This window comes from Macrobrachium rosenbergii, chromosome 16, assembly GCF_040412425.1.
Source record: "Macrobrachium rosenbergii isolate ZJJX-2024 chromosome 16, ASM4041242v1, whole genome shotgun sequence".
Taxonomy (NCBI): Eukaryota; Metazoa; Arthropoda; class Malacostraca; order Decapoda; family Palaemonidae; genus Macrobrachium; species Macrobrachium rosenbergii.
Genome location: NC_089756.1, coordinates 35407317 through 35426261, shown reverse-complemented (window position 1 = coordinate 35426261; position 18945 = coordinate 35407317). Strand labels below are relative to the sequence as shown.

Genomic DNA, 18945 nt, shown 5'->3' with positions numbered 1-18945 from the left:
GGCGAAGCCTGGTTCCGTGGAAAATGTATCGGGAACCGTCTGTCGGCCGTGAACGGAAGGTGTGGAGTTCTTCATATCTGTCTCCGAAATAAATCAGTGATATATATATATATATATATATATATATATATATATATATATATATATATATATATATAAGATTAAATAGGGTTGTTTCCTGAGCCTTAGATTAGATTAGGTTGTTTCCTGAGCCTTAGATTAGCTAAGGTTGTTTCCTAAGCTTTAGGTTAGATAAGGTTGTTGACTGAGCCTTAGATTAGGTAAGGTTTCCTAAACTTTAGGATTAGTTAAGGTTGTTTTCTGAGCCTTAGATTAGTTGAGGTTGTTTCCTAAGCCTTAGATTTGGTAAGGTTGTTTTCTGAGCCTTAGATTAGATAAGGTTGTTCTCTGAGCCTTAGATTAAATGATGTTGTTTCCTAAGCCTGAGATTAGATAAGGTTGTTTCCTGAGCCTTAGATTAGATAAGGTTGTTTCCTGAGCCTCAGATTAGATTAGGTTGTTGCCTGAGCCTTAGATTAGATAAGGTTGTTTCCTGAGCCTTAGATTAGATAATGTTGTTTCCTGAGCCTTAGATTAGATAAGGTTGTTTCCTAAGCTTTAGGTTAGATAAGGTTGTTGACTGAGCCTTAGATTAGGTAAGGTTTCCTAAACTTTTGGATTAGTTAAGGTTGTTTTCTGAGCCTCAGATTAGTTAAGGTTGTTTCCTAAGCCTTAGATTAGATAAGGTTGTTTCGTGAGCCTTAGATTAGCTAAGGTTGTTTCCTAAGCCTTAGAAAACCAACATATTACGGTCAGTGCATCACCGGAAGTTTCATAGACGTCAGTCGACCAGACTTCTTTGTTTATCCAATAATGTCGGTCTTGAGGCAACAACAAATCTGACCTGAATTATCGATTGTACAACATCTTGCGTGTCTGCAACAGCGGTTTCCAAAACACACAGGCGCGCGAGAGCGCCCTGTGAAGGGGAAACAGCGTCTAGACTGGATTTCCAGGGTAAGGTGGTTTCTCCCTCTCGTGGTTCCTCTCTCGTGGTTCCTCTCTTGTGGTTCCTCTCTTGTTTTCTCTCTTGTGGTTCCTCTCTTGTTGTTTCTTTATCGTGGTTCCTCTTTTCTGGTTCCTCTCTTCTGGTTCCTCTCTCGTGGTACCTTTATTCTGGTTCCTCTCTTTTGGTTTCTCTCTCGTGGTTCCTTTATTCTGGTTCCTCACTTTTGGTTTCTCTCTCGTGGTTCCTCTTCTGGTTCCTCTCTCGTGGTTCCTCTCTTCTGGTTCCTCTGTTGATACCGGGTTTTCGTCCGCAGAATTGAGGATAAGCTTTAGGTCCGAAAGCGTGTTTGTATGTAAGTTAGGGGCATAAGAGATCGTAGTTTGTATGTGTGTGTGTGCGTATGAAATGGTTTTGTATTTCCTCGAATGGGCTTTGTATAAAACAGCTTTTGTTTTGCGGAAGTGCGCGTGTTTGAGAGGTATGTTTTTGTGTGGAACAGAGAGAAATATGGTTGATGCGCACCGTGCTTACTCTGGAGTTGTGATTTGAATGACCTGAATTTTATTATAATGCGTTATATGTTTTTGAGGCAGTGTCCGGTAGCTAACGTGAACAATAAATGCAAAAATAACATGAAGGAAAGTAAAAAGTACTCTCAATGCAGTCAGGTTCCATTTGAACATTCCCAGAAAAAAAAAAAAAAAAAAAAAAAAAACCTTTTGCCTGCCTAATGGTGCCGTAAACGCCATCGCCCGGAAGGTCTCAAAAAATACGACTTTGACACTAAATATTGAAAGAGATTTTTCTAACATTCTGAGGGACGTGCATTGGTCGGATGGATTTTCCCAGAGCTGACGAATTTAAGAGGCCTGAGACTTCTTACGCCCGCCTTTACGCCGTTGCCTATGATTCCGTAAGAGCGTTATCATACCAGATGCTTTGGGATATTGGGAATACATCCGGGGGAATAGGACCCCCCTCCCTCCTTCCCCCGAGGGGAGCTCCTTGTCCTTTCTCTCCCCTCTTCCCATAGGATTAGGGAGGACGTACCCTTTTTGCGAGCAGCGGCGGAGGAGCGTATACTCTGCAGGCGTAGGGGAACGGTTGCGGGGGGAATGGTTGGAAGGGGCGGGGAGATGGGGGTTCCAACAGTAGCAATTTAAGTATTGATTCTTACGGGGAAGTTACTTCCCGTAGGGGGGATGCAAACGAAGAAGAGTGGACATTTGACCGAGTCATGCTAATAGAAGTGTCAACTTCGTATCGTCTGGCTTTCGCAAAATTTTGCGTCCGTGTAAATATTCTAGAACAGGTTTTTACACAGTGGCCCGGAATTTTCGGAAAATGTGTCAATCCCGATTGGCTCTCAGTTTTTCAGACATAACGTGGGTCGGTGTATAGGTAAAGTTTTCACGATGTTTGTTTGCTGAATAGATTTATAAATTGTTTCGAAATGTTAAAACATATGTTGGGCAGTTTGCCCCGAATGCTAGACGAAAGTTAAATCGCCCATTTGTCTGTCGTTAGGTACAAAGGCAAGTTGGTGTCAGTGACTCTCCCACTAATATGAAATGGATTCTGCAATTGGCTGTTATATTTGTTTATAAATATAACAGATGTATATTTATATATATCTATATATATATATATATATATATATATATATATATATATATATATATATATATATATATATATATATATATATATATATATATACATACATATACGCTCACACTTCTTTTCATCATTATGTAATTTGGATTGTTTATGGCAGTTTGAATTCCATTAGAAATTAAATCTCTTCGATTTTACCTTTTTTTTTTTCAACATTGACCATTAGAATTCTAGTCTATTATAAACTCATTGTTTTCATTCACTCTCATCATAGTGCTGAATGACCCTGTGGGTCCCAGTGCTTGGCTTTATGCCTAAATCACATATTCCATTCCAAAATTGTCAGAGACATATGTTCAACCATCCCTTGTCGATTTTATGAAGAACAGTTGGTTAATAGTTAGGAATTTTGGGTGAATGTTATTCCTGATGTGTTTTGGGGGACATTTGTACCAACATTATTGCTGTGGAAAACGCTTAGCGAATTTTTTATATATTAAAGAGGACAGTAACTTGTTCGTTTTTTAGTTTTCTTTAAAAGAAAACTATTGTGCCGGCTTTGTCTGTCTGTCCGCACTTTACTCCGTCCGCACTTTTTTCTGTCCGCCCTCAGATCTTAAAAACTACTGAGGCTAGAGGGCTGCAAATTGGTATGTTGATCATCCACCTTCCAATCATCAAACATACCAAATTGCAGCCCTCTAGCCTCCTCAGTAGTTTTTATTTTATTTAGGGTTAAAGTTAGCTATAATCGTTCTTCTGGCAACGATATAGGATAGGCCACCACCGTTCCTTGGTTAAAGTTAAAGTTTCTATTTTCGGTGGCCTTGATTATGCGCTGTAGCGGCTGTACAGAAAACTCGATTGCGCCGAAGAAACTTCGGCGCAATTTTTACTTATTTTCCACGTGGCCACTCAGTAAAATAAATTATGAATTGGTCTTTTGTTAATTTACATTTATCAAATCAAATGACTCATTTTTAGTGGTTAGATTTGTAAAGTTATTTTTTTAGAAGATCCACCGGTTACTAAGGAGTTTAACGAGTTGTTAATTAGTTTGCTTTAAGTACTGGTTACACTGTCTTCAGTTGTTCTAATAACTGATGATGCCACTCCATTAATTTATTAATGCCTCGATAGTTACACAACACTCTCTCTCTCTCTCTCTCTCTCTCTCTCTCTCTCTCTCTCTCTCTCTCTCTCTCTCTCTCTCTCTCTCTCAAAACAAAATATAATTTTTCGTGCGCATGATCTTAAATTTCTCTCTCTCTTAATCTCTCTCTCTCTCTCTCTCTCTCTCTCTCTCTCTCTCTCTCTCTCTCTCTCTCTCAAAACAAAATATAATTTTTCGTGTTACATGATCTTAAAGGAGTTTCTCTCTCTCTCTCTCTCTCTCTCTCTCTCTCTCTCTCTCTCTCTCTCTCTCTCTCTCTCTCAAAACAAAATATAATTTTTCGTGCGCATGATCTTAAAGGAGTTTCTCTCTCTCTCTCTCTCTCTCTCTCTCTCTCAAAACAAAATATAATTTTCGTGCACATGATCTTAAAGGAGTTTCTCTCTCTCTCTCTCTCTCTCTCTCTCTCTCTCTCTCTCTCTCTCTCTCAAAACAAAATATAATTTTTCGTGCGCAGGATGTACAAGGAGGTTGCTGTCACATTCATTCTTATTCCGAGCAAGTTCCTCATCGATGACCGGTCTTAATTAGTTTTCTTAATCTTGTTTTTGTCGTCTTGGCTTCTCCAAGGAAGTGCTGTTGTTGCGGGCCGCCCTTTCGAAACACACTTTTAAATGCAGCGTGTCTCCCGATTAGCTGGCATTTAAACAACATACCCTTCACGGAGCCGTTGATTAAAAAAATGAAAAAAAAAGCGGGGTTTTCGGTAGGACGGTTCCTGCGGTCAGAGTTCAAGGTTGAGGGCTGAGGCCTTCACCTATATGTGGGACGAGGGAGGTATAGAAGCTGCGGGTTGTCTCTTTGGATTATAGAAAATATTCACGTTTTCTCCTTTACTTTCTTGAGACTACGCAAGGTCCTTTAAGTATACGCAGAGTATATTTGAAGGACCTTGAGACTATCTATATTCTGCGACTGGAATAGATTCTACTTCCGATTAAAAATCTTGTTGAGCCTTTCACATTTGGACATTGAATTCTAGACACCCCTCCCCTCCCTCTCTCTCTCTTCTTCTCCCCATCACGTTTGTGTGTCACAGTCTTCTCGTCTCCCCCTCCCCCTTTCCTTCAATTCCCTTTCACCATTGTCTCTTTTATAGCCATGAGCTATAGCTAACTCTTCAACTCCTAACTACGGCAAGGGATGTGAAGCCATCTTTGCAAAAATATTGGCTGTGAATGTCACCTTTGAGCTCATCGCTTTGGCTTGAGGGACAGATCTAATGCTTATTTAGGGCGAGAATGATTGACGCGTGACACTCCAACTTGAAGATAAATCTATGAAGTGCATTCCATTCGTGAAATGATATTAGAAGGTCACGGCCGTTTGACCCTCCAAGAATTTTTACCCACCTACAGAATTCTTTCGTAGAATTTAACCCCCCCCCCATAGAAAGACATTTTAAAAAGTCCCACGTAGCATTTAACCCCATAGACAATTTAAAAGTCCCACGTAGCATTTAATCCCATAGACAATTTAAAAGTTCCACATAGCATTTAATTCCCTTAGGAAGCCTTGTTGTTCCAAGTAGCATTTAACCCCCCCAAAAAAGCCCTTTAAAATGCCTCATATGGCATTTAACCCCCATAGAAAGCCCTTTAAAATGTCCCACGTAGCATTCAACCCTCATAGAAAGCCATTTAAAATGTCCCACGTTGGTTTAACCCTCATAATAAGCCATTTAAAATGTCCCATATAGCATTTAACCCCTTTAGGAAGCCCTTTGATATCCCAAGTAACATTTAGCCCCAACAGAAAGCCCTTTAAAATGCCCCGTATGGCATTTACCCTCTATAGAAGGCCATCTAAAATATCCCACATAACATTTAACCTCAGTAGAAAGCAATTCAAAATTTCCCACGTAGCTTTTAACCCTTTATAGAAAGCCCTTTAAAATGTCCCACATAGCATTTATCCCCATTAGAAAACCATTTAAAATGTTCCATATGGCATTTATCCCCATAGAAAGCCATTTAAAATGTCCCACGCAACATTTAACCCCCAACCATCTAAAATGTCCAGCATAGCTGTTAACCCTCCCTAGAAAGCCCCGATGTCCCATTTAGCACTTAACCCCCTTAGAAACCCCTTTAAAATGTCCCACGTAGCATTTAACCTCCATAGAAAGCCGTTTAATTTATCCCAAGTAACACATGACCCCAAAGAAAGCCATTTAAAATGTCCCACGTAGCATTTAACCCCCATAGAAAGCCGTTTAACTTATCCCAAGTAACACATGACCCCAAAGAAAGCCATTTAAAATGTCCCACGCAGCATTTAACCCCCATAGAAAACCCTTTGAAATGCCCCATTTAGCATTTAACCCTCATAGAAAGCCCTTTTAAAAGCCCCACCCTCTCTTCCTGCTGTGGCTGTGATAGCGTCCGCTCTCCCAGCCACATTATGGAAGCTTGTCTCGTATTCCTTCCCTCCGCTTTTAATGGTGTGATGAATAGAGCGCCCGACTGCGGTCTGAATACTGAAGGTTGAAAGTTCGCGTCAGTGGAAGAAGGATTATTGGCTCTTTGGAAACTTGTGGAAGTGGTCGTGTTGGCAGTCGGCTGTCTTGCGGTTTTGTCCTTTCGTTAGTTTCAAGGAGCAGCTCTCGGTAGTTATGTCAGCAGTGGTTATATTAGGAGTATTTTTTTTTTTTTCGATGGTCTTCCGTTTCTGTTTTCCTGGAAGAGTTTTCATACGAGTTGCGTTCCGAATTTTATCTTATTTTTTTTTTTTATTTCTCTCGTAAGTTTGTTCTTTAATCCATTGTTTCTCTTTTCGTACTGGGTGACATTTTGCTTTTCAAACTGGGGTTGTAGTTTTGCTAATAATAATAATAATAATAATAATAATAATAATAATAATAATAATAATAATAATAATAATGATAGGAGTAGTAGTAACAACTATGATCCTATCGAAAGGATAGTCTTACAAGCGCTGACAAACTCTACGATGCATTAACCAAAAACCTCTCACTGCTGTCACCTTTCGCTTGGTGTCACTCGAAGGACGAAAGCAGATGATCAATATCGTGAGTCACTGGAAACTATTGTTTTGTCAGTATCACGAATAAATCGAACTCCGTGTATTCTCCCTCGTCACAAGTAAATTAAATTGTTTTTTCAGTACGACGAGATAAAGATAACTAATTTTTTGCCTAATTAGATAGAAACTTTATATATTCACTCTTCCTTTCCTGACTCATTTCACATTGTTATTGTTTTCGCAATTACGGTCGCTAATGATAACGACGCAAATATCCTAATTTCCCCCCCCCCTCCCCTCTCGGTTCCCAAGTCTGCCGGGCAGACTCATTTGAGAAACAAACAGAAAATGATGACAAACAAATAAGAAATAGAGGCGAGGGCGGGCCAGACGGGGCAACAGAGCACAACACCCCCAAATGAGGTAAATAGGCCCTGTTGTTTTTCTGCTACTTACTGCTGCAGTGAGACAAACTTAAATTTAGGTGTTGGGGTCTATGCGGCTGAGAAGGTCCCATTCGGGGACTGGGAGTCTGTTTCTCTCTCTCTCTCTCTCTCTCTCTCTCTCTCTCTCTCTCTCTCTCTCTCTCTCTGTGAAAGTATGGTTTCTCACTGTCAAGGTATATATGTGTATATGTAGAGAATGTTTTAACTTTTTAAGCATTAATAAACTCATGTCTGGAAACAGTTCTGAATATGTTGTGTAAAAGCGTCAGTTTTCTATCACCATGTGTGTGTGTGTGTGTTTTTCTATGTCTGTCTGTCTGTTAAAGGGCGATAGATAATAACAATATTTTCTGTAATTATGAAGCAGTCACAAAATAATACAACCTAGGACATCGAAATGAGTATAATAAAAATGTCATATCGGTGTCTTATGCAGAGGTGGTCAAAGATGTTTCTTGAACATTTCCTGACGTGATTGTGGGATGACAGAGGAATCCTCTCTCTCTCTCTCTCTCTCTCTCTCTCTCTCTCTCTCTCTCTCTCTCTCTCTCATACGTGTGAATGCGTATGTACGTAAGTAAATAAACATCTCTCGGTGGATGTTTGATGTCACGTTTTATTTTCATGACGTCACTTTTTTTTTTTTTTTGCTACCCCGTCAAGCAAATGCCTTCATGTTAGTGAGCTGGGGTCGAGTGTCGGGGAACGAACCTTCTCTTGGCCTTGAAAATAAACGGTTAGTTGTATTCAAGTGCAGTTATCTCAGAGATTAGCTAACTCTCTCTCTCTCTCTCTCTCTCTCTCTCTCTCTCTCTCTCTCTCTCTCTCTCTCTCTCTCTCTCTCCCTTGGGCTGACTTGATTACAAAACTTCAGATTAATAACTTCGTCATCTAACGTTCTTCATACCGATCTCTCTCTCTCTCTCTCTCTCTCTCTCTCTCTCTCTCTCTCTCTCTCTCTCTCTCTCTCTCTCTCTCATCTGTATGCCAAAGGATGTTTTATTCCCTCAGAGAGAAATGAGAGGTCCCTGAGATAACTTTGACGTCATGGGATTTGTAGAGATATGGGTTATATTAGGCATCTCTTTGCAAGGGAAAGTGTGTATGTATTTGTATAGCGGATAAGGGTTTAGATAGATTTTTACACTGTATGACAACCGGACATTCAGTAATATGTATAGGTCGTCAAAGGGAAGATTGTTTTCGTCAATAATGTAGAATTTCTGTTCATTCTCACGTATCACATTCTCTGCTGTTTGGGGTTGGCGTCCTTCACTCCTCGCAGAATGAGATCGCGCTGACAAGTTGTCATTTTTGTAGCTTTGAAAGACAGATTTATTATAAACAAGTAAAAAATGCGCCGGAGTTTCTTCTGTACGGCGTATAATGCTGTATGAAACTCTCAGCCCCGGCCCATGAAACTCTCATCCGCGTCCCATGAAACTTTCAGTCACGGGCCGGTGGTGGCCTGTCCTATAGTGTTGCTAGAAGCACGATCATGGCTGACTTTAACCTTAAATAAAATGAAAACTACTGAAGCTAGAGGGCTGCAATTTGGTATGTATGATGATTGGAGGGTGGATGATCAACATACCAATTTGCAGCCAGCCCTCTAGCCTCCGTAGTTTTTAAGATCTGAGGGCGGACGGACAGACAAAGCCATCTCAATAGTTTTCTTTTACAGAAAACTGAAAACTGTTGTGATAATCTTTGAGTATCGGACGTCGTTTTATTTAATTAAAAATGGCAACAGTTGCTTCCCCTGCTGTACGTCAGTATTTTTTAATATGATCGACTGGAGTAACATGTTAGCATTGAAGCTTCACTATTGGTTGTTTTGTTTTGTTTCGCAGATATCTATTTCTTAAAACAGGTTGACAGGACACGACTTCACAAGTTACGTGTTCGTGTTTTTTTTCCCCCACAAGTGGTCTTCCTTTCTTGTCACAGCATTCCGGTATATTTTCAAAGTCTATCAGTTTCTCGTATAAGACAGCAGCTCTATAAATTGAGTCTTTTCATGTTCTTGCTGTCAGCATCTTGAACCTACTATACAAGTTTAGGCGTGAGTCTGAAGTGAATGTCCCTGAAGTTGAGTAACTTGAATGTGGCCCAAATTTTAAGTGAATGTCCCTGAAGTTGAGTAACTTGAATGTGGCCCAAACTTTAAGTGAATGTCCCTGAAGCTGAGTAACTTGAATGTGGCCCAAACTGCACATTAAGAAGGGAAGTGGGCTTCAGCGTCCCCATTAAGCAGTAAGTAAGAGAGGTTGAATCTATTTTGCAGTAGGTAAGAAAGATTCAGATCTCCAATATCCAATAAGAAAAAGAGCTTCACACTGTGCATCAAGAAGTAGGTAATGGAGGTTCAAACTAATAAGAGTTCTGTAAGAGAAGTTCAGACTCTTCAATAAGCAGTGTGTAAGAAAGGTTCAACTTCCACATTAAACAGTAACAGAGAGAGACTATTTGTAGGCTGGTTTAAAATCATGTTTTCATTATGGTGACCTGTCTTACTTCTTGAATAACTTTATCTTCGGAATAATAATAATAATAATAATAATGGAGAAACAAATCCACAGTTATGTATGTGCTACTATTAGTATTTTTTAAACAACAACAACAACAATAATAATAATAATAATAATAATAATGTTTCGTAAATCTCATTTTTTATCAAAATATTCTTCCATTGGAAATCATTATTACTGATCCCTTGTTATCGAAGGCCCACCTTCATAATTGTCACACGAGTCTCTGTCATTTCTTTGTATGAATTATTCCGATTTATGAAAATGTTACGAAGCAGACACTTGAAATCTGCAGAAAATAAAAATCATTCTTTACCTTTTTTGATGATGACTGCGTGGCACGATGTGATTGCTGTGTACGACATGGGAAATACGCCACGAAATTGATGAAAATTATATACTCAGTGTCGAATTATTCAGCTCTGTGTTATTCCTTCATGTTATTCTGTGTTATTTGAATTTGGTGTCTTTCAAAGACTCTTTCCTTTTGTTCGTTAGTGTACATTTCATTCCAGTTCCTAGTGTGTCATTTTCCTGGACGGTTTTTGAGGCAAGGAGGAGTTGAATGCAGTTTGTGATTATTATTATTATTGTTGTTGTTGTTTGTTGCTGTGCAAGCAGCATCTATTCATGGACAATTTTAATGCTAAAAGTCAAGTACTGAGTCATATCAAATTTTATATCCTAAGATCAGTATAAGACACAGAAGAATCATTTATTGATTTCTTTGAATGTTCGTTCTGTAAGGTAGTCTTTGTCCATCCTCTCTAAACCTGCGTGTTTCATGAGAGAGAGAGAGAGAGAGAGAGAGAGAGAGAGAATTCACTTATGGATTTCGCTGAAGCTTTGTTTAATAAGATGGTCTCTGCCCGTTTTCTGTAAATGTGCGTGTTTCATCTGAGAGAGAGAGAGAGAGAGAGAGAGAGAGAGAGAGAAAATTCACTTAACGGATATCGCTGATTCTTTGTTTAATAAGATGGTTTCTGCCCGTTTTCTGTAAAATTACGTGTTTCATCAGAGAGAGAGAGAGAGAGAGAGAGAGAGAGAGAGAGAGAGAGAGAGAGAGAGAGAGAGAGAGAGAAGAAATTTATATATAGATTTCGCTGAATCTTTGTTTAATAAGTTGGTCTCATGAAATCTACTCGTTTCATGAGAGAGAGGGAGAGATGGGGGGGGGGGAATTTATTTATAGATTTCGCTGAATCTTTGTTTAATAAGATGGTCTTTGCCCATTTTCTCCAAGCCTACGTGTTTCATGAGAGAGAGAGAGAGAGAGAGAGAGAGAGACAGAGACTTGCCTCTTGATTTTACCCTGCCACTCTTCCACCACTCCGTGAAGCCACTAGCAGAACCTTTTCAATTAAACAGTCATATGAATATTGGGAGAAAGCAAAGCTTTTATGTCAGTAATGGATGTTACGGCTGATTAACTCGAAACTAACATGCATTATGAAATGCCTGACAGAGCGCGTAATAACACGAAGGGGTTAAAAATTAAAATCATGTCTCGGACGTTTCTTGAAAATCAAGAGTTAATGGATTGTTGGTAAATCGCATTTGTGTAGATTTTAGGTTAGGCAATAGGAATGGGTTTATTATTGATCGTTCTTTGCTTGTACCTTAATGGAATTGCATTTTCTCTCTCTCTCTCTCTCTCTCTCTCTCTCTCTCTCTCTCTCATCTACTCTTTTAAATTCTCTCTCTCTCTCTCTCTCTCTCTCTCTCTCTCTCTCTCTCTCTCTCTCTCTCTCTCTCTCTCTCTCTCTCTCCGTAATGGATTTTAAATCTGCTTTCTCTCTCTCTCTCTCTCTCTCTCTCTCTCTCTCTCTCTCTCTCTCTCATCTCTCTCCATACCGTACTGGAATGCTTCTCTCCTCTCTCTCTCTCTCTCTCTCTCTCTCTCTGTTCCCCTCCAGTTTTTTTTTTTTTTTTTCTCCTCTCTCTCTCTCATTAGATGTGAGTATCCATTCCTGTGCTTTGTTTTTTTTTTTTTGGCACGTTTGTTTTTCATTTTAACTCTGCCATTTTCGTTGGTGGCGGGCGGCAGAAAACACCGGCGCGTTTTGCAAACCATTAACCTCCTGGCAAACGACCGCCGGAATCTACGGTTTTGCACACACACAAGTCGCATTGTTTTTTGCCCTTTGCTTTTGACCTAAAAGTATTGTTTTATTTTTCCGCCGAGGAGAATTGCCCTCGGGCGGAGCACACGCTGAAAGAGAGAGAGAGAGAGAGAGAGAGAGAGAGAGAGAGAGAGAGAGAGAGAGAGAGAGAGAAGATTCACATATTTTTCGGAGGGGCCGGCAAAGAGAGAGGATAACTTAAAGGAGAGGTTGCTGGCGAACTCACTCTCTCCCTCCCTCGTGCGGCGCGCTGAACTTTATATCTGTTAGGTGCAATGGTAAACAAAGAAGAGAGAGAGAGAGAGAGAGAGAGAGAGAGAGAGAGAGAGAGAGAGAGAGAGAGGAAACAGACGGTGAGTCATACAGTGAATCCAGCTTACAATAAATTTTGTTGGGGATGCCTGCGGGAGAGATTGTTGTTGGGGGCCAAGCGACTGGAGCTTAAACTTTTATTTTTTTATTTTTTTAGCCGCTTGGCAACCTCGCCTTGTTCCCCCCTACGGCCTTCCCCTCTTCCCCCGCTTTCCCCACCCCCTCCAGCAACTCTCCCTCTCCCCCACCCTCTGAACCCCAGACGTCAGTCTTGCTAATCTTGAAGTTCAAAGAACTGAATGATTTCACTGTCGATTTTGTTCCTCGTGACAAGTTCAGAAACATTTTCCTCTTCTGTTTCAACTTGAATATATGTGGTACTCCCCCTCCCCTCTCCCTCTCCCCCCAAAAGCAACAACAAACACATCCAACTTTCGTTTTTCGATATGCTGTGCTCTTTCGGGGCAGGATGCTGGAAGCGGAGATGGCGCTTCGCTCCAAGAGATAATCCTGGAAGTTTTTTTTTTTTTTTTTTTTTTTTTTTTGCATCTTAAAGCATTTGGAAGTAATACAGCCATTGCGTTTGGTGAGGGGGACTTTCCCCTTGCTTTATGCTAATCTTTTGTTTCCTGTCTTCGTGCTCCGGGAGTCTTTTGTTGTTTTTATTTATAGATTTTAATCGTGCGCTATTGTGTACTACATGGGTAGTAAGTAACGCCCACTGGTTGAACGGCTATATATATAGGGAAAGGAAAATGGTGAACTGTGTAAATGAAAGTGCTTAAGTAGTTGTTTTAACTGGAATAAATCATCTTAGTTTATATTTACACTACAGTAAGTTTCCACACACACACAGATTCATAAAGTACAAATACATTTTACAGGCCTGTTTATCTCGCCTGATTGAAACAACCAGCTGTGATTTGTTTGAATATTTTATTATTATTATTTACCAACTGGTTTTATCAGTTTGTGAGGCCGAAAGTGATTAAAATTCCTTGCATTGTCTCCTTTGAAATTAAGGCACGAACTGCTTCGTTCAGGAATACCATCCATGTTAAAGGTCCTCTCCGAGTACAGTAAAATATATACAAAAAGCTCTCTCTCGAGCCTCCTCAGCTCTCGTTATCTGTCTGTGTATGTGTATGTAATGTATGTATATGTATATATAAATATATGTATATAAATTATGTATACTGTATATATGTGTGTGTGTATATATATATATATATATATATATATATATATATATATATATATATATATATATATATATATATATATATATATATATATATATATATATATAGGCCAGGAGTGGCATTTGCCTTTATTTATACATTCATCACGTTCCATATCTTCGTGATTCAGTTATACATATATATATTCATAAATACATACATACATATATATACACATACATTGACAGATATATAGGTTAAAAGGTTTATAGATTTATGGATAAATAGATATACTGTATAGATTAGATAGATAGATAGATAGATGTGCGTGCATGTTTGAAAGATAAAGGATCAACTGTGAAAATTGTTTTGTTGGAGAATTAGAATTGTAAAAACAAACGTGAAACGACCTGGATCAGTAACAAGGTCCTAATCCCCAGCAGAATTCATATTCTGCCGGAGCCAAAGTTAATCAAGAGGCCTAAACTTGATTTAATCGTGTGCAATATCAAGGTCGTGGAATTTGACACCATTCTGCCCACTTCTAGTTCCTTCACAGAAAACACTCAGTAAAGTCATGTCTTTTGGGCCCTTTCGTTTCCTGAAATGTAACATTGGGTTCAATTTTCATCTTGTATCTTTGTATTTGGATTGAATAGGGAGTTTAATTTTGTCATAAAGTTGCCTGGTATTTTATTTTTAATTTTGTTATGAAGTTGTCTGGTATTTTTTTCCATATTTTGTAATTTCAGGTGTCTCACTGATGTTCCTACTTTAGTAATTCTGGACTATTAATATGTAATGTGATTCACTGTAGTCTTTATACGTGTTTCCAATTATTATTTATTATATATATATATATATATATATATATATATATATATATATATGTATATATATATATATATATATATATATATATACTATATATATGTATATATATATATATATATATATATATACTGTATATATACAGTATATATCGATTTCCTACGTATTTGTGTTTACATATTTTTATCTTCCACAGCTTTCACGTGATTACAGAAAGTGCACATTTTAAATCACACATTTTTAAACTTCCAGGTCAGCGAGGTGTCTCGGCGTGGATGGAGTGAAGCCACCCGTGCCTGGGGCAGCGGAGGGCCGGGAGGGGGCACTTTAGCTCTGACCGGAGGCTCAGGAGGTCCTCACGAAAGATCTTCTTTGCTCTTAGGACCTGGCGATGGATACCAGCGTCTGGATAACAACAAGTCAGTTGCCTTTTTTCCAGAACGTTATTGCTAGTTAGGTTAATTAAGATAACACTACTTAATTAGTTTCTACTAATCCTTCTCTTCACTGATTGAAAGCTGATTCGATAGTTTTCATGCTATGTGTAATGCATGCATGTCTCTTCCATACCAGAAGGTGAGAAATATCCCCAACACAACAATGTAATTTTTCATTATTAAATACTAAGATATATTGTTTGTACTGGTTTGTGTAACACCTTTTATCTAACAGATACTACTAATTGTATTGGCCAGTACAGGGTAGAGTCTGTGGATATCAAAATGTGTTTTAATGATGAAATTTATCAGTCAACAACATCAATATCAAGGTACACTACTTTATACGTATTATATTTTCATTCTTATAAAGAATAAATATCTTTATGAAGGTGAATTAGATGGATTTTCCCATACACTGTAACTCTAATATTATTCATATTGTATGGTATCTTCCATACTCATTTTAAATAAAAATAGTGTACAGTTTTACAGAGAAACTTCAATAAAAAGCTCCTTCAAATATTGAAAGTGCAGTGCTCTTACATCTGTAAACTCACCTTTGCATGTATCATATCAGACTATGCTGTATTAAAACTCAAACTAACATTCCTTGAGATGCTTTTGTGCATGAATCGTGCCAGTACTCAGTAAAGATGGTGGTTGGTTTTGCATGGCTGTCATATTAACTGCATGATCCATTGTCAGTATGGTGGACTCTTCACAAACGGATGCCACCACATCGGCAAATGCGGCCACCTCTTCTGACCAAATGCCGGACGATGACCTGATTTTGTCAGAGGGAGACCATTGGTCCAAAGAGCCTGCTGCTGATCCAGAGTAAGACTGAATTTTTTTTAGTTTTTCCTAGTCAGGGTAAAGTTGTATTTTTTAATAACTTCATGTCACCTTTTAAGTTTTCACTTTTCTAGAACTTTTCCTATCAGGTAAAGTTGTATTTTTAATAACTTCATGTCACCTTTTAAGTTTTCACTTTTCTAGAACTTTTCCCATCAGGTAAAGTTGTATTTTTAATAACTTCATGTCACCTTGTAAGTTTTCACTTTTCTAGAACTTAACAATGAAGGAATTTTCAATCGTTATTATACCTAATTTACAAGAGTAAGAGATGCCTAGTTACTCAGACGTGTAAGTTTTGTTGCTTTGATGCTCTGAGATAAATGGCTTTTGAATGCTAGTCCACAAACATGTCTTCTCTATTCTCAGTTTTATATCTCCTTCCCCATAATGTGCATGCTCCATTTATGTAATCTTTCAAGAATTGATTGCTATTTACTTATGTGTATTAGCATCAAAGCTGAACCAGTTAATGTTATATATTTATATATTCTACAGTATTTCTGTTTACAGGAAGTCGTGTGAATAGTTTATTTTGTGCCACGTGTATAGAAAGATATAAAACAGAAACCAGTAAAATGACATTTTTATTTTTTATGCTGTATCTTTTTATAATCCAGTAACCTTAATCTTTATTACACATGATTTTATATTTTAGCCCTAAGGGGAAAAGTAAATATTATTATAAATGAATCCAAGTTATATATCTACAACACGTTAATTTGCAAATTTCATATATAGTAATGGAATATGTATTTAGTATACATATCCCATTTAATGGAGTCCTGTATCTTGACATAAACTCTTGATGGAGTGATAAGAACAGTCACATATGGACATAAAAAAATATGACAAAATCAATTTTGAAATCATCAGACTTTGTATAACAGTAAAAAAGGTTACACTTACTGACTTATATTGCTACTTAGACTTCAGTAACAGTTCCCTATATATTTACGGAGGACTTACATGCTCTCAGCCCCATATGTAATTTGACTGTCCACATTGAAATGATAATAGACTAGAACACATTGTAAGTAATGACTTGATTCATTTATTCCTAAAAGAACAGTACTACTATAGTAGATACCACATTGTTTAACTTACATATCGAACCATTTCACGAGGAGTATATTAAGGTAGACTACAGTAGATTCAAATGATCGCTTTCCAAAAATCATACCTTGTCCTCTAAGTCACCCAACATCTCTTAATGAACTGTGACATAACTGTGTAAAGATTGTTATTAATTTAAATTTTACACAAGAAATTCGTATTGTAAAAGCTTACAAGACCACAGTGATACCAGTAGCCAACAAATCCATTCCACTAACATTGATAGCAAACCATAAAACTTCAGAATAATGTACCATAGTAGTAGTTAGATACCCAGTCAGAACTGGTAAAAAATCACTTAAGAAGAAGTTATGGCTGGTTTGAGCAAAATAAATGGGGCTTTCATTAGTTTCCTTTGGGATGTACATACAATATAAATGGTGTACCTACATTATGACAGTACAGGCATGCAGTACCCACATACTGCACTGTATTCCTTACATTTCCAAGACATTAGCAGTATTAACAACATGCAGACACTTTTGAAAAAGGAAAACCGAAGCAGAAACCAAAAACAATTTTGACGAAAGAAGATGCATGGTGTACAGTAATATGAAATTTGCAGGTGAAGATCTACATTTTGCCCCCGTCTTAATGCGACTTATACAAATGCTTCCACTTACATCAGATTTGTATACAAGTCTCTAGTCACGCTTGCCTAATGACTTCATATCTTAAGATGTTATGGAAAGCTGTAATTATTCTAATAGTGAAATGGATAAAGTACAGTGCTACCAGTAGACTCATTTAATTTACTATTGTCAGAAAAAGTTAATCTCTGGTGCCTTTTTTACTAAACTTTGGAGTAATATATATTCTTGTAAATTTATAATTTTGTCTCTAGTATCATTTGTGCATATTTCAGAACACAATTTTATATTTCATTGGAAATAATTATTAATTGATTAATGTAGATTTTCCATTATATAGAGCTTATGTATACTGTAATATGACCCTGTATTGACAGATCAAATGATGGATGGGGAGATGACAGTTGGACCAGTGACTGGGGAAATGGAAACAATAGCAATGTGTCTTCACCTACACAAACTAGGATGGAATCTCCCAACCCATCTCCTAATGGCCGAGTCGCCAAGAAAAACAACAACAACAGTAACAAGAGTAAAGGATCAGTCAAAAATAAGGTATGGTGATATCACGCTCGTAATATCTTGGAGTGTATCTTTGCCAAAATTTCCATATCCAGTGTTTAAAATAGAGAGAATGTGTAATCCCATAACCTCTTTATCCTATCTGTTCTTTTGTCTCTCGCTTGAAGCACGAGATCATAACCAACAAAAAATTACGCTGATAAGTTTGCTAGACTGCAGGAGGACTGGTTAATCTTGGAGTTCTTATACCAGACAGTGAGAGGGCATCAGATGCTTTAGTGAAGATAAAACACTGATTGGAACAGAATAAGCAGTGAAATTCCCACCAAAACTTCCTGTGTTCAAAATATATTTGACAGTTTGTACCACTGCGTACATTTCTGTGCTGAAGATGGAACAAGAAGGGGATAAATTTTTCTTGATAATTACATCACTAGCTATAAAATCACATCAAACTTCATTTGTATTAGATCCATCAGTATATGTATCTCATCCTTGGTACTGACAAGTTTTAAAAATCTCTTTCAAGGTATTTCACTGAAATTGTTTTCTTCCACCCAGTGGATGGTCACATTTCAATACAAGTTTTGCAGCAAAGAAGTGATTTGGATTAATTCATCTGATTAATGCTGTCTGTATAACCTGTCTCTTTACTTTCCTTTTCAAGACCTGCCTCCAGAGGTTTAGGCAGGTGAGGTCATGAGTAGAAATAGTAGCCATGTATCTCACAAATACAAATAAAAGGGGAGGAGGAAGCTGACATGAGTAAATTTTTGATATCACAGTTACATCTGATTTCACCAGGCAGAATAATAATAATACTCAACTTTGCAGGAACCATTATGGTGTTGTTTTCAACATTTCATCAGTTGGAATGCTTTTATGAGAGGTGTTGGATGAAGATCAGTACAGGACATATATTGCTTCACCAGTACTCTGTATGCTTTTTTGTTAATAAATTTTGTTCATTTTCCATCTTAACGTACCCTTGAGTTCCTCTTGGAGTTACCTCAGCATTAGCAAAACAGCAAGTGTTGAAAAAATAAATTCTTTCAAAAAACAAGATCTTTATTTTGGCAAAAGTCCCAGTCAGTTTTGGAGTATTGAATTTTAATTGCAGATGTTTAGTGCCCCGCTATGCCTCCATGCAGAATTGGAATGGAATATAGAATTTAGGCCAAAGGCCATGCACTGGGACCTATGATGTCATTCA

The 18945-nt window shown here is 37.9% G+C and overlaps 1 protein-coding gene across 6 annotated transcripts in view; it reads left to right on the top strand.

Annotated features, from left to right (window-relative positions):
• LOC136847292 (ADP-ribosylation factor GTPase-activating protein 1-like) overlaps nucleotides 1-18945 on the top strand; it is a 149551-nt gene that overhangs the window by 125387 nt on the left and 5219 nt on the right. For 3 of the 6 annotated variants that reach the window (XM_067118832.1, XM_067118829.1, XM_067118830.1), the window contains 3 exons: nucleotides 14462-14628; nucleotides 15355-15486; nucleotides 17588-17765. In XM_067118832.1, the coding sequence (XP_066974933.1) occupies nucleotides 14462-14628; nucleotides 15355-15486; nucleotides 17588-17765 (477 nt within the window). The remainder of the gene's footprint in view (nucleotides 1-14461; nucleotides 14629-15354; nucleotides 15487-17587; nucleotides 17766-18945) is intronic. The other 3 variants (XM_067118833.1, XM_067118834.1, XM_067118831.1) reach the window with 1 other exon arrangement.